We start from the raw sequence: 27,226 nt of genomic DNA, 5'->3' as shown, positions 1-27,226 counted from the left end.
AATACATTCCTTTCTGACTTAAAAGCCTGGACACGTAACACTTTTGGAGACTGCAAAACTGGTCTGAGTGGGAAAATATTCCCGGCATCCAAACCGTCTCACCAAAACACCTTGTGAACATTTCCCCACTTTTCTCGTTTTGAAGGCCTCCGAAACTAAAGACTTACGTTATAAATTTATTATAAAGGACAAAGGCATTTTCCAAATTTCCTTCTTCCATATATACCGAAGCCATCCTTTCCATCTCTACTCCGGATCTAAAGTAGCGGCGTGGGGTGATGTCCTCCGTGATGGTGATATTACAACCAAGCTTGCTCAGGGCACGGACTCGCTCTTCCGGGCTGAGGGAAACATCCGTGTGGTCAGGCATAGCAGCTAGCTTTCTCTGCAAAGCAAAATTTGAATCTCTGGTTATGGTAAGAAATGAATAGGACTGCGATTCTGCATGTATTTTCTGTACTAAGTACCTGACACCAGTACCCAAGGAGAAAGAGTTAACGTAAGAGTTAACGATAAGAGTTAATGTATAAAGAGTTCCGTAAGTTAACGATAAAGAGTTCTGTAAGAGTTAACGATACGACGGGGCGCCTGGGTGGCTCAGGCTGACTTCGGCTTAGGTCATGATCTCACGGTTCGTGAGTTCGAGCCCCAAGTCGGGCTCTGTGCTGACAGCTCAGAGCCTGGAGCCCGCTTTGGATTCTGTGTCTCCCTCTTTCTCTCTCCTCCCCCCCTCATGCTCTGTCTCTCTCTTCTCAAAAATAAATAAACATTAAAAAAATTTTTTTAAAAAGAGTTAACGATACAACAAAAGCGAAGCCTTTGTGTGGCAAGTGTATGTAACACTTAAAAATGCAATGATTGTAAGCCTTGTTCCAATGCTACTTATATGCAGTTCCCAACCTCTGTGTCATGAATAGTGCCTTATGCAATAAAATTTGTTTGCAGGTCTTTAAACATCATTTTAAGAAAGGGTGGTCATGATAATGCACCCGGTGGGACAGTAAAAGCAAACCACAAAAAAAAATAGCTCAGGAAAGAACTGAAAGAAAGAATGGAAAGAATCTAATGACATGCCTGTATGAAAATCATAGCCTATAAATGAATTTATGGCCTTTGCAGATTTTTGTATTAGTTACTTTGGAAAGAAAATATTGTACTGCTGTCCTTGAAGGACACAGTTGAAGAGAGGTTTTTGGTTTTTTTTAATGTTTTTATTTATTTTTGAGAGAGAGAGAGACAGAGCGTGAGTGAGGAAGGGGCAGAGAGAGGGAGACCCAGAATCCGAAGCAGGCTCCAGGTTCCGAGCCGTCAGCACAGAGCCTGAAGCGGGGCTCAAACCCACGAACTGTGAGATCACGACCTGAGCAGGAGTCAGATGCTGAGCTGACTGAGCCACCCAGGCGCCCCTGGTACAAATTCTTACTAGGCCTCCGCCCGCATCTAGAGATTGGAGTCAGGCTCGAAGAGCCCGCGTTTGAACTGATGTCCCCAGAGGTCCTTGCGCATGCCGCAGCCGAGGAAGCACTGGATTAGACCACTTCACCATGCTTACCACCCTTCAATGCAACAAGAATGGAATTAGCCCAGAGCAGAATTAGGTCTCCAAGTCTGCCTCCGTCAGTCGAGGGTCGGTGGACTACAGTCTGGGCAGAGCATGCGATGAAAAGGTAGGTGGACAGCTAAACAAGTAATCGAGCTAGACACGGTTTCCGTCTGGCTGTGAGTGACGGAGCCAAGGTTCAAGGACAGGGTGCAATGAATCGGACGTTTGCAGGTCTTGCAATGGCCTGAGGTCTGTTTTGGTGGCAGTTTTGAAGCAGAGAGGACCCCAGGGACCTGGAATCATTCTTCCAGAAAGTATGCTCTATAACCAGCCAGAGAAGCACAAACACGTTCTGTTTCCTTCTCCCTGAGAAAACTCTCAGGACCTGGGCTTCTCTGCCCTGAAGGTCTCCAGCTATCGCTCCCGGGACTGGGTGCCCAGGTCAGTTTAGAACAGAAGGGACAGGGGCGCCTGGGTGGCTCATTCGGCTTAGTGTCCGACTCTTGATTTCAGCTCAGGTCATGACCTCACAGTTCGTGAGCTCGAGCTGTGCATCGGACTTTGGGCCGATAGTGCAGAGCCTGCTTGGGATTGTCTCTCTCCCTCCTTCTCTCTCTCTCTCTGCCCCACCTCCCTCAAGATAAATAAATAGACATTTAAAAAAAAAAAAAAGAACAGAAGAAATAAGACTTATCAGCCTCCCACAGCCTGTCTTTGGGTCCAAGTTATGAAGAAAACCTGGGACACCGGATTTGTGACCGTGGCACCTTAAATCTACTCTCACGTGGCCCAGGATTCTGAGATCAGACAGGTGTGAGTGAACTCAGCCCTTCCTAAGAGACTTCACATTAAATTAAGGCACACTTCCTTCTAGCCAAACCCTGCTGAGCCATTCTCATTTTTGAAAAGACTTTCAGGGGCATCTGGGTGGCTCAGTCGGTTAAGCGTCCGACTTCGGCTCGGGTCATGATCTCACGGTCCGTGGGTTCGAGCCCCGTGTTGGGCTCCGTGCTGGCAGCTCGGAGCCTGGAGCCTGCTTCAGGTTCTGTGTTTCCCTCTCTCTCTGCCCCTCCCCCGCGCACGCTCTGTCTCTCTCTCAAAAAATAAACAAACATTAAAAAAAAAAAGACTTTCTAATTTCAGAGAAGCTGTCAGAGGCTTCCGCTCCTCAGAGGCAGGAATGGAAGCCTGTGGAGTCCGAGCCTCAGGTGCCTGACTGGGTGCCATCTTGTCACTAGGTGAGAAGTCCAGCAGCACAGCCACCACACTCAGTGCAGTGCTCAGCAGCACGAAAGGAAAATGTCACCATTCGACCACAGATAACGGCTTCGGTGATGTCAGAACATGATGGGGAGAAAGAAAACTCTGTGGATTTTTAGCACGCTTTCCAAAGGGGGTTTCCAGCCTCTTGGACGTGCAAAAGTAATTTGTCCACTTTTTATTACTATAGAGTCCGCACTGAATTATAATTATTTGTGGATACTGTTTTCAGTTCCTCGGGAACTCCTGGAGGGGCAAGAATCATTGTCCATCCAGCCTCGCTGCCTAGGGTGGAGCGTGTTCCTTGCGGCACAGACGATAATCAATAAATGTAACAAAGAAGGGAGAAAGAGAGAAAAAGCGGCAATGTGATTATACCTACTCTATCTTTTCCCCTGAAAGTAAAAATACGATTTACTTTTCCTCTACTGAATGGTCCCGTTCTTCCCAAATGCAAAACTGATTTCGGAAGTAAACCGGGAAGAGCCCGGCACCTTCGTCCATCTGTAACGTTGGGTTTGCGTGTGGGGTTCTTGGATGAAAACGCAAAATCCCCAGCTGCAAAATGCCTCACTGTTCATTTTTACACTGACACGTCCACTAACATTTTAATCATTTCTATATAATGTTCTAGAAGACACACAAGACCCTCGAAAAGGATGAGGGGGGCCGCCTCGATTTCCCCCACGGAGCCCGGACCACACGGGGTCGGAAAGTGAAGAAGTTCCTACAGTTCTCTGCTCTTCGCCCTGTCCGAGCAGCTGAGTACCTGTGAGGGCGATCTTGGCAAAAAGGACTTGGGTCCCAACCTGTTTTGGAGCAAGAACCAGGCCCTGCCTTTCTCTGTGTTCTGGGGCTAAAGCTTTGCAGACGTCAGGCGCTCAGTCCACTGTGGCTGTTAGTGCTGTCCACGGGGCCACAGGGCTGCGGTGAGCAGGGTGGGAGGCTGGTCAGGAGAAGGGGGACGGTCCTAACGGTTCCCCTTTATCAAACCCTCATGACAGGCTGGGAACGTTAAAAATATTGTTCCCAATTGTCGAAAGGCACAAAGTACAAAAACGGGGCCATGGAGATTATATAATGTGCCTACATTCTCACCCAGAGAACGATCTGGGACACAGACTATGCCTCTGTGATCCCAGAGCCCCTGTTACTTCCTCTCCGCCATCTTGTTCTTTCCAAGATGCACCTGGAGAAGGTGCCTACGGTGTTGGGCTGTGAGGGGAAACGTGAGAAGAAGGAAGTTCCAAGTACACAGCCATTTACGCAGGATTCCAAAGCAGTGTCTATGTGTTACACACAGAATGTTTCCCTGAGTCCCTACCACACAAGGTAAGCTTCCCATTTTTATCTGGAAAGAAGCTGAGGTCCCTCCTACAAAGTCAACTCTGTAGTTCTCCTTCCCCGGTGTTCTGCTGAAGGACCACGCTCTTGGAGTCTAACCAGAGAAATTAAAATTTCACACTTTTGTGGACCAAGGCATTATTTTTAGTTCCAGCAAAGATGGCTTTATTAGTCACTTCCTCAAAGGCGAGGACCACACAGATGGATGAAAAGCGACAAGTACAAAACTTCTTGAAGTAATTGTGACTCATTTCACATTCGCTATGTTTCTGTTCTTCTTTTTGGGTTTTCAGACCATATGTAAGCTATCGGTGGGCATTACCTACCAGAGAATTCACAGTAAATGGCTGATCCATGCTGTCCGGTCTATAGAAGGAAGGTGCTGACGGTTTCTTCTCAATCACTTCGTCTGTTTCAAAGACAAAAAGCAGAGCCCCGGTTATTTTTTGAGAATTCGAGTCTCAAATCTCAAACCCCAGGGTTATTTCTGGCTCCGAATATAAACAAATCGAAATGACTTATATAACCTGAGTGTTTGGAGAGACTTTGGAAGTCTCTTCCCGAACTTACAAGAGTGCAGGTGGTTATGGTTTCTCTTAAAGCAGACCTCTAAAAGTGGGGGTGTGAAGAGAGTTATTGCGGAGTACCCGGCGTGTCTTCTGAGTGTTTTCTTTTCTTTTTTCTTTTTAACGTTTATTTATTTTTGAGAGAAAGAGAGAGAACGCACGTGCACGCAGGGGAGGGGCAAAGAGAGAGAGAGGGAGAGAGGATCCCAACTAGTTTCCGCTCTCTCGGCACAGAGCCCAACGCAGAGCTCGAACTCATGAACCGTGAGATCGTGACCTGAGCTGAAATCAAGAGTTGAACTTAGCTGACTGAGCCACCCAGGCGCCCCTGGGTGTTTTCTTACTTTCTTCAAAGGGAGAAAGGTCATAAGAGTTAACAGCATGGACCCTGGAGCCATGGACTTCTACACCTAGAGTCAGTCTGGGCCTAAGCTCAGCTTTACTAGCTCTGGAAGGTGGAACTGTGACAGCCCTGTGGCCCCTGCGGTTGGGTATCCATGGGTGTGTGTACCCTTGAGTGTAGATGGACCTGTAACTGACTTCTAATCAACCGTACATAGCAAAGGTGATGGAATACTACTCCCATGTTTATGTTATGTCACATGGCAAGGATGAGGTGGTTTTCCGGATATATTAAGAGCTCTAACCAGTCGGCATTGAATTAATCCAAAGAACGTTTACCCAGGGTGGGCCTGACCTAATCAGGCGAAACCTTTCAAAGAGTGAGATCTTCCCCTGCTGATCTTGAAGACTCAGTCGCCCTAAGTACCACAGCCCCAGGGACATGGATTCTGCCAGTAGTCACGTGAGTCTGGAAGAGCACCTGGAGCCTCATGAGATTCTTACCTGGTCAGCAATGCCGTTCCTGCTATGTGATACCCTGAACACAGGACCCAGTTCTGCTGTGCCCAGGCTCCAGACCCACAAAACTCTGAGGCAATAAATGTACGTTGTCTCAAGCCACGAAGCTTGTGGTGATGTGTAAAGCGGGAACAGAAAACGAATACGCCAGCTACGTGCCTGCACATGAGTTTTACAGCCTTTTTGTGCAAACCGACGGGTTGGGGGGGGGGAATAAACTGACCTATGTCACATAGTGGGGGCAAGGATTCCATGCGTTCGCACAGAAAGTGCTCGGGAGAGTTCCTAGCACACAGTCGATATTATAGAAGTGTTAGCTATTATTAGAATCTTTATTTTGCAGTCGTGGAAACGGAGGCTCAGCGATGTTACGTGAATGTGCTCAAGTTCAAACAGTCACTCAGTGAACATTAGCCTCCTTCCTTCTGGTGCTACTTTGGGCCGGCAATGCCTCACCACTTCCCACTTCTGAATTCACTTTGAACTTTTACTCCACTCATCGTTTATGTGATGTTGGACGTGTAGCTTTTCTGCAGTTCCTCATTTATGGTATGAGGGGCTTAACCTATCTTCATTCAGATTAGAGCATTCTGTGGTTCTAGAAATCTCACACGTAGATCATTCAACCCTCCGGCGCCTTTTTTCTGGCCCGAATCCATGCCCGAGAAATCTTTCAAGGAAAGTCAGGTTGGCAGGTTCTAATGTTTCCCTTTCATCCTCTCCAGTGATGCCTGGGGTAACACTGGGATCTAAGCTTGCAGGCTGCAGAACTGACCGGGAGAGTGCCACAGCCTCAGTGTCATTTAAAACCCTAATTAATTCTGGTGCCACTGAATGTAGGCAGTCCCATTTGGGGAATCACCAGTCCTCAGTGAGAAGAAATAAACCAGAAAAGAAAGAAAGAAAGAAAGAAAAGGAGGGAAGGAAGGAAGGAAGGAAGGAAGGGAGGGAGGGAGGAAGGAAGGAAGGATTAAAAGAGTTAAAGAAACAGAACAAAAAGGCTTATGGGGTATTTGGGACTGGGTGGGGGGAAGGGGGGAAGGGACAAGGAAATATTATTAGTTAGTCATTGACTAGGGTCTTGTAAAGCCTAGAATTATTTTTTAGGGGTTACTCAGATCCTTAAAGGGAGAACAAATAATTCTGATAGTTAAAAACATTAGAACAGCAGTTCTTAAACTTCACTGTATCTAAAAGTTATGTAAACCTGAGGCTGGTTTAAAATGCAGATTCCTAGGGGGCGCATGGGTGGCTCAGCCCGTTAAGCGTCTGGTCATGATCTCACTGTTGGTGGGTTCGAGCCCTGCATCAGTCTCTGTGCTCAGCTCAGAACCTGGAGCCTGCTTCAGATCCTGTCTCTCTCTCTCTCTTTCCCTCTCTGGCTCATGCTTTGTCTCTCTCTCTTTCTCAAAAAATGAATAAACATTAAAAAAAAATGGGGGGGGGCGCCTGGGTGGCTCAGTTGGTTGGGTGTTCAGCTTCGGCTTAGGTCATGATCTCATGGTTTGTGAGTTCGAGCCCCACATCGGGCTCTGTGCTGACAGCTCAGAGCCTGGAGCCTGTTTCAGATTCTGTGTCTCTCTCTCTCTCTCTGCCCCTGGTTTGCACTGTCTCTCTCTCAAAAATAAATAAACATTAAAAAAATTTTAACATAAATAAATATTTAAAAAATTCTTAATGCAGATTCCTAGGATTTACCCACAAGGATTCTGAATCCATCAGTTCCAAGCCCACCAACAGGCATTGATTGTTAAGATGTGGCCCAGGTACATTTGATTCATGAGGTTTCCAGCCTGGCACCAGACAATACAGATATCTGACACTTGACATTTCCATAGGAGTGAGAAAGGCAGATTCCACTGGGAGAAAAGGTAGATTCAGCGGGTAAAGAAGATGTGGTTTATATATACGATGGAATACTACTTGGCAACGAGGAAGAATAAAATCATGCCATTTGCAGGAACGTAGATGGAACTGGAGGCTATTATGCTAAGTGAAATAAGTCAGTCAGAGAAAGACAGGCATCACATGTTTTCACATATGATAAACTTGTTTCACATACGAGAAACTTAATGGAAGACCACGGGGGAAGAGAAGGGGAAAAACAGTTACAGAGTGGGGGGAGGCAAGCCACAAGAGACTCTTAAATACAGAGAACAAACTGAGGGCTTATGGGGGACGGGGGAGAGGGGAACATGGGTGATGGGCATCGAGGAGGGCACTTGTTGGGATGAGCACTGGGTGTTGTATGTAAGCGATGAACCAAGGGAATCTACCCCCAAAACCAAGAGCACGCTATACCCACTGTATGTTAGCCAATTTGACAATAAATTATATTTTAAAAAAAAGGAAAAGAAAAGGTAAATTCAGGGCTGGGCGGCCAAAAACAATGCTCAGCGCGCACAAAACTCAGACCAACCTCTCTGTAACAAGCTTCTGAATGTCTCCGATGTTTAATGCAGTGTATCTTAAACACCAGAATCTAGTCACTTCTCATAGATGCAAACCGATCACTGTTAAGATGCACATGAAAATTTATTTCTAGTTCATAAATAGAAACCAACTCCCCTCAATCTAAGATGAAAGACGTTTATAGATTGTGCGGTCAACATATTTTTTTTCTTTCTTTTGCACCACTAACTACTCAGTGGCAGCGTTCCTGTCTTAAAAAAATTTTTTTTTTTCAACATTTATTTATTTTTGGGACAGAGAGAGACAGAGCATGAACGGGGGAGGGGCAGAGAGAGAGGGAGACACAGAATCAGAAACAGGCTCCAGGCTCCGAGCCATCAGCCCAGAGCCTGACGCGGGGCTCGAACTCACGGACCGTGAGATCGTGACCTGGCTGAAGTCGGACGCTTAACCGACTGCGCCACCCAGGCGCCCCATCAGCGTTCCTGTCTTAATATGCTTTTTAATCTCTAACCCTAGCACTCATCAGTTTCAATACAAACAATTACCCAAGTCCGCATAACCAGGTTGTGTTCTCTAGACCAGTAGCTGTCAAAGTGTAGGGTCCCCAACATCCTTGTAAGGGATGTGCTAGGTCAGTGTTATTTTTTTTTTTTTTATTTTTTTTTTCAACGTTTATTTACTTTTGGGACAGAGAGAGACAGAGCATGAGCGGGGGAGGGGCAGAGAGAGAGGGAGACACAGAATCGGAAACAGGCTCCAGGCTCCGAGCCATCAGCCCAGAGCCCGACGCGGGGCTCGAACTCACGGACCGTGAGATCGTGACCTGGCTGAAGTCCGACTGCGCCACCCAGGCACCCCCAGTGTTTTTTCATAATACCGTGAAAACATCGTTTGCTCCGTTACCATCGCTCCGTCACAACTCTGCAGTGGAGACTTCCAGACGGTGTAAGTGAATGGAATACTTCTTTGCATATTCCTGTAAATGTTTTAATTTTGAATACGGTAAACCTAAATCAATATGGCCCACGTGAGCAAAGCTTTTCGGTATCCTTGGTAATTTTCAAGAGTGCAGCGGGGTCCAGACACCAAGAAGTTTGGAGACGGCCGCTCTAGACCAGCCGTGAGAGCAAACAAGACAAAACAAAGCTCGCCAGGCTCCTTGAATCTAACCAGAAACGCAGTGGGCCAGAAGAATCTAGAAGAGAGAAACTACATGTCGAGTATCACCTTCCACTTGTGCTGCTGGGGTCCTGCTAAAATAATTAAAAAGCTGAGGGCACGGGGGCACCTGGGTGACTCAGTGGGTTAAGCATCCGGCTCTTGATTTCGACTCAGGTCATGATCCCGAGGTCAGGGGATCGAGCCCCACGGGATCGGGCTCCACGCTGGGCGTGATTCTCTCTCTCTCTCTCTCTCTCTGTCTCTCTCGAGGTCAGGGGATCGAGCCCCACGGGGCTCTCTCTCTCTCTCTCTGTCTCTCTCTCAAGATTCTCTCTCCCTCTGCGCCACTTCCCCATCCTCTCACTCTCTCAAGTGAAAAATAAAATAAAATAATAAATAAATAAATAAATAAATAAACAAACAAACAAACCGAGGGCACAGTGAGAGGTGCCTGACCTCACAGAACCCGAGACCCAGAAGAACAGATGCCACAGACTGCTGGATATTTGTGAGACCCATTCTCTTTCCCTCACAGAAAAATATAATGTTTAGCTGATATGTAGCCACCCGGGTAGAATCTACATTTTCCAGCCTGTCTTGGCCTTCCACGTGGCCGTGTCCCCAAGCCCTGCCAAGGGGGTGTGACCAGAAGTACTCGGATCACAGTCTGGATCCCGCCCTTGGAGGAAGGGCCGCCTCCTCCTGCCCCTCCTGCCGGCTGTAACGTGGCTGCACAGGGGCAGGTGAGCCAGCACGGCCAGGAGCGAGAGCCAGGGCAAAGCCAGAAGAGAAGGAACCTCGCAGCTTGCTGACCCTCAGACCACGATGACAGAGACGCATCTCTGTCTTGTGCAATCCTGTTTCTTTGTTTAGGCAGCTGGGCCTGCATCCTGACAGATGCAACGAGTTTTACCTGGAAAGGATGATTCAGCATAGCCCAGGGGAGACTGTGACGAGTGCGGATGTGGAAACACACATCCTCCGTCATAGCCCCCTACTCACTCGGCCTGTCCTGCCTCCACACCTCCGCCCTGGCCACAGGGAGTAGCAGAAACACCCCCCCTTCCTCCTCTTGTCCTCACAGCTCACCCAAATCCTGCCCAGCCTGTGAGATCCCACGTACCTAGAAGGTTCTAGAAGGTCCGAACCGTCCCTTAGCTGACAGATAGTACAAGCTACAGCCCCAAAGGCAACATTCGATTGTTATGAATGTTTCATTTGGTTGTTAGGGTAAATTAAGCAATTTTTAAGTGAGTTGACAATATTTACAAGTTGGGAGATTTCATGTACAAATTCAGGTTTCAGCTGCTCTTAAAAATAAAATATCAGTTAAATAAAACATTTAAAAAAAAATTAAAAAAAAATAAAATAAAATATCAGAGGATCTGGCATCGTTAGGCCCAGTGCCTGGGACATTTATTTGTTTGTATCTTCTATCCTGAGTTTAGAACAGCACCTGCTACAAATGCATATTTGCTGAGTGAATGAAGAACAAAGTTTACAGTATTCGCCCCATCACATTCCCAGACGTACAGCAAAAATAAATACTCGGCTCAAATAAGGTCTAAAATACGTCCCCCAAATGCACCAGCCTTCAAGAACATGCGGGCAGCTCATTTAATTCTCTTAATACACACCTGTTCATTAATTCAGTCATATATTCATTCAACAAACATCCACTGACCATCTAGGATGCACGAGGCATTGTTCTAGGCACGCGGGACATGACCAAAACTGGCAAAGATTCCTGCCCTTCATGGTGTTTACAATCTAGCCGGGAGAGACAGATAAATAATAAATCTCTTACATAAATTGTGCGGTATGTTAAGATAACACATGCTTTTGGAAAAAGAAAAAGAAAAAGCAAACCAGGAGCCTTGGGGAGGGGTCGACTGGGCAGCAGAGGGCAGGGGAGGGGGTCTCACTCTGAATCCAAAAATGAAGCAAGGGCTTGAAGGAGGTGAGGGAGAGGAAGGAGAGAGATGGTGCAAAGGCCCTGGGGTAGACGCATCAGCAGGCTTGAGAGAAAGCAAGAAGGCTGCTGGCTGCAGCAGAGAGGAGGCGGAGGAAATGAAGCCAGAGGGGCGAGGAAGGTGAGGAGGCATACAGGTCTCCATATCCACCTCTGCTCTTGCTTGGACTGAAACGGGGGACTTTTCAGGGGGTTCAGCGAAGAAGTGATGCAAACGGCATTATAATTTTATTATTTTTTTTAGAAGAGTGGGGTTTTTTTAATTTGTAGTATTTATTTATTTTTGAGAGAAAGAGAGAGAGTCAGAGCAGGAGCGGGGAAGGGGCAGAGAGAGAGCGAGACACAGAATCCGAAGCAGGCTCCAGGCTCCGAGCTGTCAGCACAGAGCCCGACGTGGGGCTCGAACTCACGAACCGTGTGGGATCATGCCCTAAGCCGAAGTCGGGCATGAACCGACTGAGCCCCCCAGGCGCCCCGGCATTATAATGTTAAAAAGCCCCTTAGGTGTGCCAGGGAAGAAGCCGGCGGTCAGTGAGGGGGCCACCGCAGGGATCCAGGGCAGAGGTGATGGTGTCTTGGTGACACGGGGAGGTGGTGACAGCGCATGAAGCCAGGAGAATGTGGAGTCCCCGCAGAGGACACTGAAGCCACGAGGACGGGCAAACAACAGAAGCGTCATCGCTGGAAGCAAATGGCACTTGGGGGAAGGCAGCGACCCGTGTGACGACGGCACGGCACGGCAGGCTGGCAGGACGCCGGCCACACCGTGCGGTCCAGCTCCTCGCCCTCCGGCCGCCACGGAGGGAAGCCGGGCAAAGATGACCGCGGGCGCTAAAGAGAAGTCAGCGCTGCGGCTGGAGGGCCGGACATCAGCGGAGCGAGGCGCCGAGAAGGCCGCAGGCGGTGGTCACCTTCACGCACCAGCGACATGGAGGCTCCCTTCTCGGGTGGAGGGCCCCGGGGCAGGGGCGGCCTTTGGGGCCAGCCTGGCTGCATCGTCCGCTTGCCCGGCGTCCCTCCTGGACACCCCCCCCCCCAGGGTCACCTCCCTCGTCCACAGCCACGCTCGTCGTGGCCCCACTCCATCACTTCACAGCGGCCCCCAGCCGACTGCAAACACCCCTCGGGAAAGCCGGCTTCCATCCCAGCCACCCCCAAGGGGACCCCGCCTTCCCGCCACTTGACGACCTCGGATCTGCAGCCCAGAGATACACTTGACCTGCGCCGCAGCTCTCGAGAGTTGTTTGCTTTAGAGCCCCCGTCTGTTTGCCTGCACCCCCCGCCCCCTTTCCTGGCGGCCGCCTCCCAACACACACCGTTTTCCTCTTCCAAAGACCTTTTCAAAGAGGAGTCAGGGGAGGGTCCGCTTTCCGGGAAGCCTGGCACACAAGGGCTTGGGGAGCTGGTCAGAACCACATCTATTCACACGGAACAGCTTAAGGCCAACTCCCGTCCCACCGGTCCCAGCCGACGAGGACCTCGTGGAACCGACGAACGGCTCCCAACCTTGCCCAGGGAGGATGGGACGGAAAGAGGGTGGCCTGTGAGAGGCAGGAGCCCTCCCCATAGTGACACTGCACGGCTCTGAGGTGATGAGAGTTTACTCTCCCTGAGTCCCCAGTTTCACAGCCCAGTAGCAGAGTCCTTTGGAATTGGGGGTCCCCATGTGATGTCACCAAGTCCCAACTCTCCCCAACGCGGTGCGGAAGCAGCTCCACAATTCTGCCTTTGAATTAAAAGCCAGCAGCAGGGGCGCCTGGGGGGCTCAGCCGGGTAAGCATCTGACTCTTGATTTCAGCTCAGGTCACGATCTCACCGTTCGTGGGACCGACCCCCGTGTCAGCCTCTGTGCTGACAGTGCGGAGCCTGCTTGGGATTCTCTCTCCCTCTCTCTCTCTGCCCCTCCCCTGCTCCTTCTCTCTCTCTCTCTCTCTCTCTCTCTCTCTCTCTCTCTCTCTCAAAATAAATAAATAAACGGTGCCTGGGTGGTTCAGGCAGTTAAGCATCTGACTCTTCATTTCAGCTCAGGTCACGATCTCACCGTTCGTGGGTTCGAGTCCCGCATCAGGCTGCGTGCTGAGAGCGGAGCCCGTCTGGAATTCTCTGTTGATGACTTCTCTCTCTGCCCCTCCTCCATGTGCACTCTCTTCCTCTCTCTCTCAAAATGGGTAAATTTAAAAAATTAAAAATAAATCAATAAACATCAAAAAAGAGAAAACCAACCGCAAATCATGCCCAGAATGAAGAAGCAAATACTTGACCTAGCACAGTGTGTATTTTGTGACATGTCCCATCCCTTAACTTTCCTTTCCTTTCTTTCCTTTTTTTTTTTAATACCTTTTTAGGCGGCTAAGCTCAGAACTCTGACCCACTTTCACACACAAGACCATACTTTCCAGAACACAGAGGAGTCGACCAGGCACTGAGCAGTCTCCTTAGAGACCCAGCAGGCACAGGAGCCAGTGAGGCGAGTTCCCAAGCGGGCCGTTTTCTCTGGGGCACAGGGGGCGACCAGAGGGCTGTGGTATGAACTGGAAAAGCAGGGGTGTCCTGCCCGCAGGTGAGGGAGGCCGGAGCAGCCCCATGCCACGGCCACCTCCTGGACTCCCATTCCCAGTTGGCCAGCCGGCAGCCTTTCTTGTCCCCACTGGGTTAGAGTTCACGTGCCGTGTCTCCCTCCTTCCCTGCCCCTCCCCTGCAGGAGGAACATGGCGCCATTGACTTTGCTGGAGATAAATAAAGGAAACGACCATAACCTAGGCTTTGAGCGGCAGGGTCATAACCTGATTCAGATAAAACGGGGTAAGTTGTCATTTGCATGCCTCAAATGACAGAGACGCAAGGCTGCCTCCCCCACGTCAGTCACTCTCTTACAGATTGGGACCTGCTTTAGGAACAAAAGGACCGAGGCCCACACTTGCTGTCCTTTTCAAAAGCTAATCAAATTCCAGACCTGAAAACCAAAGATCACTATGATTCTTTTATACTCATCGTAGGTATCTGCAAATCAGAAATGCGCTGGTCCGGATAAACATGCCTTTACAAATAAGAGGGTACTTTATTTGTACTGCAGCACCGATGGGGTGAATATGAGACTTGAGAAGAAAATTAGAAACAGCTTTGGTTGCATTTTCCCCCTCTCCTCGTGAGTACCACCAATGAGTACCTACGAGGCATTCATCTCCAGTCCCTAGAGGGAGGGATATTCCGGGTTAGACACACCACACAACACTGGGCTTTAGACCAGATCAATCAGCAAGAATGCGGTTGCTGCAGGAAAGGTTATTAAATAAATCACCACTCCCGACGCATGTTTGAAATTACTCCGAGGTAAGTCTAGGCTACCTTGAAAGCTATCGAGTCTCCCGTGGGCCGTAAGGTAATTATTTCTCATAGCGTAACATCGTTTATACGCCGCCACCAGAATGGAGTGCTTGCAGCCTTTCAGCACCAACAGCTTAGGCTTTGGGGCCACATACACATGTAGGAGAATCCAGCTTCGACCACTTATGAGTTGGGAGGGCTGTGACATCTTTTTTGTGCGTTTTATCTTCCTCTATGAAATGGAAGGGAGGAACACCTTTCCAGAGGAAGCTTAAACATAAAAGGCAGATATATGTGAGGTAACACATAAGGTAATAAATAAAAGTTCCATTATAGTTCCTGGCGTGCAGGAGAAACATCAGACAAAAGCAGTCCCTTCTCACACTGAGTTCTCAGAGAAGTCGGGTTAATTGCTTCTGTCCTCCAGTCTTGATGTCTATCACATTTCAGAAATCAACATTTAAAAAAATTTAAAAATAATAGTAACAGTAGAAATTTGTGAGATTTAACCATTTTTGAAGGAAAGATCACCATGATATTACCTTCTTCTTTGATTAAAATATAAATATTATTTAACTGTTGATGATTCCACTCTATTTCAACGTACCAACAGCAACGCCTCCCTCCATTTCTAATTGGCACCTGTGTAGAAAATCAATTTAAAAAGAACTTCTTTATGAAACGTCTCTGACGTCAGTGTTTCTGTCCTTTTATTTTTTTTTTCAATGTTTGTTTACTTTTGAGAGAGAAAGAAAGAGACAGAGAGATCACAAGCAGGGGAGGGAGAGAGAGAGAGGGAGAGAGAGAATCCCAAGCAGGCTCCCCACTGCCAGCACAGAGCCCGATGCGGGGCTCGAACTCGTGAAATTCGAGATCGTGACCTGGACCCTGAAACCAAGAGTCAGATGCTTCACCGACTGAGCCACTCAGGCGCCCCAGTCTTTCTGTCCTTTTAGTCTTAGATCACTGATAAAATAATTTAAACTCACTTGTCACATTAAAGTGTAGACTGGACACAGATCTCAAGGAGTCTCCCTGTGAGTAAACTATGTGCTGATCACAGTGAATGTGCTCCGTGATTTCCAAACAGGCTGTGCAAAGGGCATTTTCTTACTTTTCTTTTTTTTTCCTCCGCTGTCTTCTAGATAAGAGCAAGCCAAGTTCTGGGCAGGTGAGGTATGACTGTAGGAGTACACATCACCTTCAATACAGCAAAGGAGCTATCTATCATCATCAGAGTAAGTACTAGTAACACAAAGCTTTCCTTCCCTGGTTAACTGTTAGAATGGGCTAACACACAGGATCTCGAGCCTCCCCAGAGCCTTCCCAGGGAGGGGGCAGCTGAACCGAGAGGAGACGGGCAACCTCCAGGGTCAGACCACTTGGGTTCAAATTCTGACTCCAACCACTCGCTACAGGATCACGGCTTCTCAGACGGCGAACTGGGCTTGGGAACAGTAACCAGGAAAAAGCTGTTGAGAAGCGAAGGTGAGATGATGCCTGTAGAAGAACACAGAGCATGACTCTTGGTGTCAACAAAGGACCACCATCATCTCCGTGTGACAGAGGAGGAAACAAGAGCCCAGGACAGGTAAGCACCGTGAGCCAATGGTAGAGCAGGAACTCAGAACCGGGTGCACGGGGTCCCTGAGTTCAGGCTCAAATAGCATCTGACGGTCGGTCAATGGTGAAATTGGGAGAAGGTCAAACCCTTGGGGCATGGATGAGGATGATAGGCTTTACTGCGGGAAATGAAATGTCACGCCTTGAAAATCAACTGATCCGGGAATAAAAATGGAGGAGGTTGGTGGTGCGGAAGGAGTTGGGGCATCTGGGGAGAAACTTCTAACTGCCGATTGGATTTTTTAATGGTTATTGGGAATATTCAGGTTTCCTCCTTTCTCCTGGAGTCGATGTTAGTAGTTTTTCTAATTTTTTTCCATTTTATCCAAATGCAGATGGTGTTCTCTTCAGAGGTTTTAAGTTACTAATGGTTCTGTGGTTAGGGATCCCTTTTCATTCCTAATGTTAATTATTGGAGGGTTTTCTTCTTTCTCTCTGGGTTAATATTGTCAGAAATGAGGTTTTCATTGATGTTTCCCAAGAATCAGCTTTGGGCGTGGTTTATCCTTGCAACCTTATTTTATTAACTTCTTATCTGGGCCACTTTATCCCTTTCACCATGTTTAGAATTAAGACACCATTTTTAACTTCTTGAGGACGGTTCCTTGTTTTCTATGATTTATGATTTTTTAATAAATGTATTTAAGCATTGAAAGTAAAAAAGAAATGAAATTTCAGTTCAGCATCACAGATCTCTGATTCACAATCTTCTCTCTGCCAAATACATAAAAGGGCATTCATTCCCTCGCTTATTTATTAGGCAGAATGATTGGGTGTCTGTGGACCGACCAACTGGAAGACGTAGTCGAGAAATTCAAATACATAATTATTCTACCAATTCAAAATAGTTGCTGGTTTTCAGTGTAAGTTCTAAATCGTGGTATTCAAAAGGCATGTCATATGCTCATACATGTGCTAATTTAGGATTCTGTATGTTTTCTTGCTAATGAGATGATCCAATTAATATGCATCATAAAACATTTTGTATTCATTTAGAAAATGAATTGGAGGGTCAGGGGGAAATTCCTATCTGTACCCAGTTATTTCGTCATCTTAAATCCATATGAGCATGTTAATTTTGTTTTTCTGCTGTCGAGGTACTCAGATTTCCTGGAAATAGATGCATTCTAAAAATAGGCCATCCGTAAGCCACTAAACTTTAATGTATATTTTCACATACTTCCTTTTTTTGCTGCCATGAGCTTGGAATGGAATACTACCCAGGAGTTATCTAATTCAATGAAGCATAATGAGTCAGAATACATTACAAAAATAACATCATTTGTTTGCCCGCCAGTTGCCTGAAGCTCAGAGGTAAGGTCAGTCCTGGGGCATCATTAATCGGTTTTATTTAATTTCCATCAATTTCCTAAGGACAGGACTTGACCAAGACGAATTGAGCCCAGCACTACTACTCAAGAGCTGTGCTGGCTGGAATACTTCTCGGCGCGCCTCTCCCTACGGCCCCTGACCACAGGAATTGTAACTGTTCAACATGTTCCAGCAAAGAGCTGTGCTCACATGTTCTGGTTTGCAATGCGGCGAACGCGAGCCAAACAGGCGAGTCCCTCCCCTCCATAGCTTTCCGTTTCCTCCATCGCAGTCCGCTTAAAAATGCTTCGAGAGCTGCCCCCCTACCCAGTGCTGCCAGAGTCGTCGGCAAGGGCCCTGCTTGCTCACCAGTCGCTCCCTTCCTATCTTCCTGCCCGGTAGCTGACATCCCCCCCCCACCTCGGCATAAAGTCTCCTCCGAGTGTGGTGCCCGGCCCACCTGCACCGTGGTTATTCGGTAGCGGAGGAGTGTGGTTATCACAAGAAACAGATTTCTAGATCCCACCGAGTCAGAATTCCTGAGAAAGGGGCCCCACAGATCTCTATTCTCACCAAGCAGCCCCGCAGCCCTCGACGCACATCAAAAACCCGTAAAACTGCCCCAAGACAGTTACAAAGACCCTTGTGGAAGTCTGGCCTTCGTCAGCCAAACATTCCCTACTGCAGAACCAGCCCCGGCCTTGGCCTCCGGAAAGTTCCCCTACGTCTTCCCTCACCGTGCCTCTCAACTCTTAACCTTCTGTCTTTTCTGTGAACGTGCTTTCCTTCCATAGGACGTATTTTTTTTTCATGACTCCAACTGAAGCTTAACGTGAGTGTTAGCAACAGGGTTCAAATGCTCTCCATCCATTTCCACCGGGACCTCCAACTGGGATTTGTCACTACGTTCCAAGGCTAAAGGCATCTTTCCCACAAATATCACTGGCTCCAAGTAAACTCCCTCATTCGTTTGTACAGTATTATTTATAAGCCGATAGTCTGTGCTAAGAATCAGTGATACAATGGTGACCAAAGAGATAACACCCGATCTTATGACACTGACATTCTGCTGGGGCAGGGGTGAGGCGGAGAGGTGTGGTCACCGTGGTAACTGCTACAAAGACAAAATACAGGAAACACAGAGAGTTGTGCATTTTGGGGGGCAAAAAAGACCTCAGAAATGACAGTGTGTCTTCCTCAATGCATCAGGAGGCGTTGATTTGCCCCCTTATCGGTGATGCGAACTTTGATCTCTTGGTTAAGTGCCAGGCTTCTCCCCTGTGAAGATACCATTTTTCCCTTTGTAGTTACAAAGTATCTTGTAGTGTGGGAGGGGAGATGGGCTAAATGGGTAAGGGGCATTAAGGAACCTACTCCTGAAATCATTGTTGCACCATAACTTGGTGCAAACCCTAACTTGGATGTGAATTAAAAAATAAATTTTAAAAAATAAATAAAGTGTCTTGTAGGGAGTTCCGGAGTATACAAACGTGCGTCTGCCCACTAATTTCAGCATCCACAGATGATTCTTGCCTGGAACAGCTGTTACTGCGGTGTTTGAAAATGGTGACTTTTCCATTTCCATCCTCCCTTCTACATTTATCAGTTTAGGTGGCTTTTAATTTTTGTGCGAAAAACTTTAAACTTTACTCTGTTAAGGGGTTCCATCTCTTCTTTATGGTATCTGGGTTTTTCATCATCTTTTAGAAAGTCTTCAAACTCACTGATGACAAAAAAATTTTTTTTAATATGTCCACCCATCTTTTCTTCCAGTACTTTCCTGACTGGGTATTTCTGGATAAATACCTTTGATCTGTGTGGAATTAATTTTTTGTGAGGAGTAAGTCCAGGCTATGGTTGCTTTTTGCCACTAGGCAAAATGTCCCTGAAACCCTTCGATTATGCATAATCTCTTATTTAACTCGCAACTCTGCCCCATAAGGTGATCTGCCCCAACTGGGCACTCAGGACGTAGTTATTAAATGAAAGTAATTTCTACCAGTTACACTTCCATAGAGCTGAAAGAAGAAAGTCTGGCAGCAATGGATAAAATTCCAGAGGAGAGGAAAAGGCACCCCCTAGGATGATATGCAACTGTGGATGAGGTACCCCCCCAAGTCTGGGCTGAGTGGTAAGAAGACTGGAGAACAAATAGCTCTTGGGAGAAATTCTGAGGAAAAGCTATAGACCTTAGGAGTTGAGTGGACTTCGTGAAGCACGGGAATAAAAGTAGGCAAAGATACTGTACATGTGACATCTCCAGGAACCGGAAACCTTGGTGCTTTGGACTTGTGCAGAGTAAACGTCTCCCCCACCTCAATGAATGGTACCCACATCTCGTCAATTGCACAAAACCTGGTGAAACGTGTAAATGGCCACCCTGAGTCTTCCTGGTTCCTGAACTCCACAGCCAATCTGCCACTGTGCACACACACGCGCGCGCGCACACACACACACACACACACACACATACACACACACTCTCTCTCTCTCTCTCTCTCTCATGAAGAAACATCACACCCACCCAAATGGAGGGATTTTCCATAAAACAACCAGCTATCGCTCTTAAGAAAGGGTCACAATGATTAAAGACAGAGCAACTGTTTCAGACTGAAAGAGAATACAGTTCTGCAGGGGCTCCTGGGCCAGAAGGCTGCTGAAGAAATGTGCATTGAGATCTGTGCATTAGACAGAGCAACGTGAGAGTATTACTTTCCGGGTGTGACAACTACCGTGATAATGAAAGGGGTTCACATTTGGGAAAACGGGCTACAGGACGTACAAAAATTCCATGTATTACATTGCTGCAATTTTTTGGAAGTCTGACATTACTTTAAACCATTGTTTTTCAGGTTCAATTAGTACCTTAACAATCCCTCTGAAAGGAAACGGACAGAAGGACAGAAGGACAAGAGTTTGCGTCCCTTGCGACCCTATAACATCTATTACCTCTTACTGTTTGCAGAACAGTAAGAAAGAGGTAAAGAGTTGAATAAAAACAGGAAAATGGAATGAACGAGTCGTAAGAGAAATATGAATACCAAGTAATGTGAATAATGCTTCATTTCACTAATAGTTAAGAAACTACAGATTTGAGCAGGACATCTTCAGTTATTTAATAACATTTTCATGATTGATCAGAATAAATATTGATGAGGACGGGAGGAAAACTTGGCAGTTTTTTATAATATGCATTCCTGTTTATAATATGCAATTCCAATTCTAAGATTTCCCCTTAGACCACGTAATATACCACACACACACACACACACACACGCACGCACGCACACCCCTTCCTCCCTCTCTCTCTCATTGCAGCATGGTTTAAAAATATGAAAATTTAGGAAGTAAAAATAGCCATCAAAAGGCTGTTACTTAAAATAAAGAATCTGTAGAATGGAGGAAGTCCTTAGAAAGGACTTACATCTATATGCACGGAACCAGGAAGATGTCCCAGTTATAGCATTAAGGGGGGGGGGCAGCAAGTTGTAGAGTAACAGAAAGTAGGACTCCATCCTTGCAATACTCATCAGTGGGTAGTTGATACATACGGGCATTTGCAAGAAAAAAAGTCTGAGGGGCGCCTGGGTGGCGCAGTCGGTTAAGCGTCCGACTTCAGCCAGGTCACGATCTCGCGGTCCGTGAGTTCGAGCCCCGCGTCGGGCTCTGGGCTGATGGCTCGGAGCCTGGAACCTGTTTCCGATTCTGTGTCTCCCTCTCTCTCTGCCCCTCCCCCGTTCATGCTCTGTCTCTCTCTGTCCCAAAAAAAATAAATAAACGTTGAGAAAAAAAATTTAAGAAAAAAAGTCTGACCAACATACGCTGAATGTTTCTCAGGCTGTTCTCTCAACGCCGGGATCCTGAAGGACTTTTCGCATTCAATTCATTCATGTCTGTACAGTTTGTCACAAGTAGGTATCACTTCATAATCAGACAACTTATCCTTCTGTTAAGTCGATAAATTTAGTAGGTAAATTAAACTAAATTAAATTTAGTAGGTAGCTCCAGATGCCAATCCTGGCCCTGCCAGTTCCCAGATGCGTGGATTTTGGTAAATTACTCTCCGAGTCAAGTTTCTCCAGAATGAAGTCCGAGTTTACTTGTGCCTTTCTTCCTCCACGATATTGTTAAGGCAGTGGTGGTTATTCAGAGGCTTTCTAAATGCAGAAAAGCTGGTCCAGCCTGATGGCCGAGCCGGGTGGCCTTACTGTCACACAGGAAAACGAAATATGTAGTTGCTGGAAAGATTTCTTTGAAAACCCACACTTCAGGGGCGCCTGGAGTGGCTCAGTCGGTTGAGCCTCCAACTCTTGACTTTGGCTCAGGTCACGATCTCATGGTTCACGAGTTCGAGCCTGCGTCAGGCTCTGTGCTGCGGAGACTGCTTGCAATTCTCTCCCTCTCTCTCAGTCTCTCTCTCTCTCTCTCTGCCCCTCCCCTACTCATGCTCTCTTTCTCTCAAAATAAATAAACATTAAAAGACTTTTTCTAAAAACATATATTTTAACTTCTCGGATGTTTCATGAATCAGGAAAACAAAGCTTCGCACTCACCAAGGATTCCAAGTGATTTCCATGTTTCCCATTTTGTTTTGTTTGCTTGGAGTTCGATATAGATTCAGTGAGCAGTTTCTCTGCCCCATTTTTACAAGAAACGGCTTATTTCAGGCCTCTCTTTTCTAACTTCGTTCCACCCATTGTGTCTGTCTGCTTCTCCTGTTAAAGATGACTGGACTGAGGAACAGCTCATCAACCGGCCTTTCACAGACAGACTGAAAAATAAATTTGAAGGCTGAAGCATGAACCCACAGCCATGAAGACCTGTCTCCATGCCTTCTTGGTGGCTGAAATGCACCTTTCTGGCGTTAAAATCTACAGTTCTAGCAACAGGACGAATAAAATCACATGGTCCTTGGAGGAGCTGCATTTAACCCTAACCGCTATTACTCATTACAGTTTTCTTTCTGCCTTTAACTAACAGGTGCACAGCCAGTCAGTGCCTCAGCCATTCACATCTGAAGTGCTACACTCCCATAAGGCCCCCACACTACAGTGACTTTCTGAGCACGGGTAAAGGCAAGAGAGGCAGGCAGTGTTCATGCCAGGAAGGGTTCATGATGAGTCATCGCTGGCCTCCTGTTTCCAAATTACCCAGAAAGTCATCAAGTCCATCAAAATGAGTCATTGCTGGCAGGTCCCGGTAGAGTTTTCTCTTGCATGAGCCCAAGTGGGATCTTTGGTTCAGCTTCTGTGATACCGTCGCAACAAAAGCACAGCAAAGGTTTACACAGTAAAACACCAAATCCACCGAACCTCAAACTCTTTCATCCTTAACGAGGTTTTCTTTTTTAATTCAGAAGACGTGTTTCTCGCGTGCCCTGACTCTCTCTTGGGAACAGGGCCACGAGGCATCTCGTTCAACCTCCTGCCTTGCTTGGCATCCTGGGGGCTGTGGTGACGACCCAGGCTACTGAAAGAGGAACCGATGGGCCGCGTAGGCCCCTGATTCACCCCAACCTAGAGATGCTAGACGCACGAGGGCGGGAGGCGTGGTCAGAAACAGAGTACCAATGAGCAGGTTCCTCCTTCCAACCCCAGGCAGGCTCCCGGGGGTGGATCCAGGGTATGAAGCCTCCAGGGCCCATCACGACCACAGGTGGTGGCCTGTGGCAAATACCATCTTGCTCTTTCAAAATCGGGTTTAAATTCTCAAAATCTGAAAATAGTTGCTTCATGGGCCCCTGGGTGGCTCAGTCAGTTAAGTGTCCCATTTCGGCACAGGTCATGATCTCACAGTCCGTGGGTTCGAGCCCCGTGTCGGGCTCTGTGCTGACAGCTCAGAGCCTGGAGCCTGCTTCAAATTCTGTGTCTCTGTCTCTCTGCCCCTCACCCACTCACGCTCTCTCTCTCTCTCTCTCTCTCAACGATAAGCAAACGTTAAAGAAATTTAAAAACAGTCGCTTTAAAAGGAATTGAACTTGGGGCGCCTGGGTGGCGCAATCGGTTAAGCGTCCGACTTCAGCCAGGTCACGATCTCACGGTCCGTGAGTTCGAGCCCCGCGTCAGGCTCTGGGCTGATGGCTCGGAGCCTGGAGCCTGTTTCCGATTCTGTGTCTCCCTCTCTCTCTGCCCCTCCCCCGTTCATGCTCTGTCTCTCTCTGTCCCAAAAATAAATAAACGTTGAAAAAAAATTAAAAAAAAATTTAAAAAAAATAAAAGGAATTGAACTTGAGTTAAATAATAATGTGCAATTTATACAAAAAATTAAGTCAAAGGACACAGACGATATCTTTTAAGATGAGATTTAAAACTTTTCGTCAACAAAATAGTACCTGTTAACTTTATACAAGACTAAGGAAAGTTTTTGCCTCCCTAGGAAAAAAAAATACCAGTTACAGATTTCTGAAAGTTATTTATCAGAACAAAGAATTACAAGGACTAACGTAATGGTAAAATATTGAAATCGGTGATGACATATTCCATTCTAAAGTAGCTCTGGGGAAATTAAGGATTTTTTATTCTTTGTTGCTATGGCAGTCTTCCCACCTATAATTAAAATCTGGCCTCTTCTAATTAAACATAATAACTTCAACAAGTGAAAAAAAACACCTAAGATTATTTGGCTGTTATTCTATAAAATATTCTGAATAAAAATGGTTATGAAATGTCATTATAAACTCACTGTGGCTCACAAATGGGGGACAAGACTCTGGGAGTGTAGAGAGAGGTGAAGGGCATAGACGTGGTCCAGCATGCTGGTATCTGCCCAACTATATAATGTACACACACTCATTTGTAATGTCTCTCCTCTTTTTTAAGTTTCTTTATTTTGAGAGAGTGAGAGAGTTCAAGTGGGGGGAAGGCAGAGAGAGAGAGAGTGAGAGAGAATCCCAAGCAGGTTCACCAGCATGGAGACTGATGTGGGACTCGATTCCACAAACCACGAGACCATGACCTGAGCTGAAACCAAGAGTCGGACGCTCAGCCAATGGAACCACCCAAGCGCCCCTGTAACATCTCTCCTTGTACTCAGTGATTCCTTATATACAATGTGTCTCCTTAATATAATGTATTATACAGTATATATTATATAACATATACAGATGTATATAATACACGTTATATGATATATATACTATATACATTGCATAAAGCTTATATACCCTATATTATACAAACACATAGTATCACATTATGCATTGTGTAAATAATAGATCATGTATACATTATAGTATATATTAAGGAGACCTATCCTCTCTACCTCCAGCAAAGAATCACTGAATATAAGGAGATGTAACAAATGAATATATACTGCATATGTTAACCGTTAGAAACAAAAATAACCAATATTTCAAGCATAGATGAAAACACACATTGGAACCATGCTTAATAAAGAACTTAAAGGGCACCTGGATGGCTCGGTCTGTCTGCTGAGTGTCCAACTTCGCTCAGGCCATGGTTTCTCGGTTCTTGAGTTCGAGCCCCGCGTCGGGCTCTGTGCTGACAGCTCGGAGCTCAGTGCCTGGAGCCTGCTTCAGATTCTGTGTCCTCCCTCTCTCTCTAAACCTCTCCTGCTCATACTCTGTCTCTCTCTGTCCCTCAAAACTAAATAAACATTTAAAAAATTAAAAAAATATATATTTATAAATAAAGAACTTAATGAAACACAGGATGTACAAAATACCAAAATATCAAGGAAAACCAGCAAAAATTTTGGGCAACAATCTGGGTATGTATTCTCTTTTGGAGATGGCAAATTCCACAGTGCAAATGACTGGAGCCCTCAGTCCCCATCGACAAGCCCCCACTTTCCACGCCCCCTGCAGTGTTCCCAGCACCTGGTATGGGTTACAGGAGACAGACAGATACACAGACACACACACACACACACACACACACACACACACACACACATATGTTCGGGAAGCAGGCACCAGAGTCACTGCCTGGGTTTCACTCCCAACTCTATCACTTAGCAGCCTATGACCCTGAGCAATTCCCTCGCCTCTTGGTACCTCCGTTTTTTAATCTGCAAAAGGATACCGATTCCATAAGGTTGTTTTATGAATTAATAATAACAACAGCAACACATATAGCACTTAACTTGGTGCCAGAAACTTCTAAACACTTTCATTTACATCTACTCAACCCTGCCCCAAAGCCTATGAGACAGAAATTAATATCCCAATTGAAAAATGAAGAAATAGAGGCTCAGAGAAGTTAGTGACTTGACCAAGGACACACAGCTGGTAAATGGCCAAAAGAATCCATGCTTCTAACTACTCCATTGTCCCTGCGAAAACACACGTAAGGTTTTGTCCAGTGTCTGGCATGTTGCACATGTTAAATATTTATTAATAACTATTAATAAATATTTGCCAGATGTTTGCAAGATTCTGAGGTTACACCAGGGCTCAAGGATGCTGTGACCGACCAGATATGGAACAAATGGGTGGTCACACTCGTGCCCAGGTTCACCGTCCCTCTTGCACATGAGGTCTGACTGCCTGGCATTTTCCCTTCTCCACTCAGTGTCACCGGGAGGCTATGCCATCAGGCCGTCATTACTGACACTTGATTCCACCCCCTCCCCCTTCTACAAATCCACTCAAGTGCCAAACACTCTTCTGCAAGAATGCCTTCATCACTTACTGCTTTCAAGGAACCTACCTTGCATTGGCTACCTCATCCACTCAAAATTGCACACCCTGGCTTTCAAGGGCCTTACCAAGACATGGCAGGAACATGCTTTCAACTCTTGTTCAAGTGCTCGAGTGCCTACTTCCCAAACAACTACTTAATGAGAATGGCCATGTTTCGTTATGCAGAGAATAGCAGTGTCTATGTCACTGCAGAACAGCGATGAGCTATTTTTTAATTTTACATATTTATTTTCAACACCACCCAACAGAAAAAAAAAATTCAGTGATTAAGGATCTCATCTGATTTTTGTTCAGAATGAAACAAGCTTGACTGAAACACATAAAAGGAAGGCTATGCAAGAGAAAAATTCCATTATTAATATGCACTATAATGTTAATATCCGGGCAAATTTCAGACAGCTTTCTAATCTTTCATCCTGAAATTAGATCATGATCCACAGGGTAAACCTCTAGTGATTGGGGATGGAAAGTCAGAATAATTAAAAAAAAGAAGAAGAAGAAGAAGAAGAAGAAGGTATAACACTCTAAATCATACAATGCACCCATTTCCAAGAGTACCTTGAAAGGCTAACTGGAGCAAATCAAAACATATGAATTATTGGTACTTAGATCAAGGGGCTGCTTTTAATAAATACAAGTTACTAAGTAACCAGCAGTCTGAATTAATGTGTCTAAGGCAACCACATCAATGGGCAAACATAACATGGGTTTAATTTAAAATGTAAAAAAATCAAACAACATGTGCTTTGAAGAGTTAGCAACTTGCCAAATGTCTAACCGGCTTTTCCACTCAGCATGAGGAGATACAGGATTGTACTAGAAGTTCATCTGATTTGCTTAGAAGTGCAAATAATTTCTGACAAAAGCCACATCTACATGTGGCTACATCCAGATCATTCCTGAGTCGAGCATTCTGATGTCAACTCAGGACTTCTGAATGTACACTCACATGTCCGACCGGACAATTGACATGTTTGGACAGCTGGAATGAGTAGGTCAACAGGTACAAACACAGTGCTGTGTGTTTATGTTTTGTTTGGAGGGATTCTTACAGTCCCTTTGAGGAAGTCAGTCTTCTCACATGAATGTATCAACTGGGCTTCAGTTGGATGGAATGATTAGTAATCCATGCCAAAGGGATGGCTAAAAAGAATCCATACTAGAAGAGGTGATGACGTAGTTAA

General features: G+C 46.3%; 1 protein-coding gene across 3 annotated transcripts in view; it reads right to left on the bottom strand.

Annotated features, from left to right (window-relative positions):
• Window positions 1–27,226, bottom strand: part of STAMBPL1 (STAM binding protein like 1) — a 49,309-nt gene that overhangs the window by 19,513 nt on the left and 2,570 nt on the right. Inside the window, exons 1-3 of one of the 3 annotated variants that reach the window (XM_023240336.2) lie at window positions 13,164–13,278; window positions 4,474–4,556; window positions 168–385 (exon numbers count right to left, since the gene is read on the bottom strand). In XM_023240336.2, the coding sequence (XP_023096104.1) occupies window positions 168–385; window positions 4,474–4,503 (248 nt within the window). In that variant the 5' untranslated portion in view covers window positions 4,504–4,556; window positions 13,164–13,278. Of the gene's footprint in view, window positions 1–167; window positions 386–4,473; window positions 4,557–10,787; window positions 10,908–13,163; window positions 13,279–27,226 lie in introns of those variants that run through there. The other 2 variants (XM_003993870.6, XM_023240337.2) reach the window with 2 other exon arrangements.

The sequence above is a fragment of the Felis catus genome, chromosome D2 (assembly GCF_018350175.1).
Source record: "Felis catus isolate Fca126 chromosome D2, F.catus_Fca126_mat1.0, whole genome shotgun sequence".
In the NCBI taxonomy this organism is placed as follows: domain Eukaryota; kingdom Metazoa; phylum Chordata; class Mammalia; order Carnivora; family Felidae; genus Felis; species Felis catus.
Note: the sequence above shows the minus strand (reverse complement) of the source record. Positions and strands in the feature narration are given on the sequence as shown.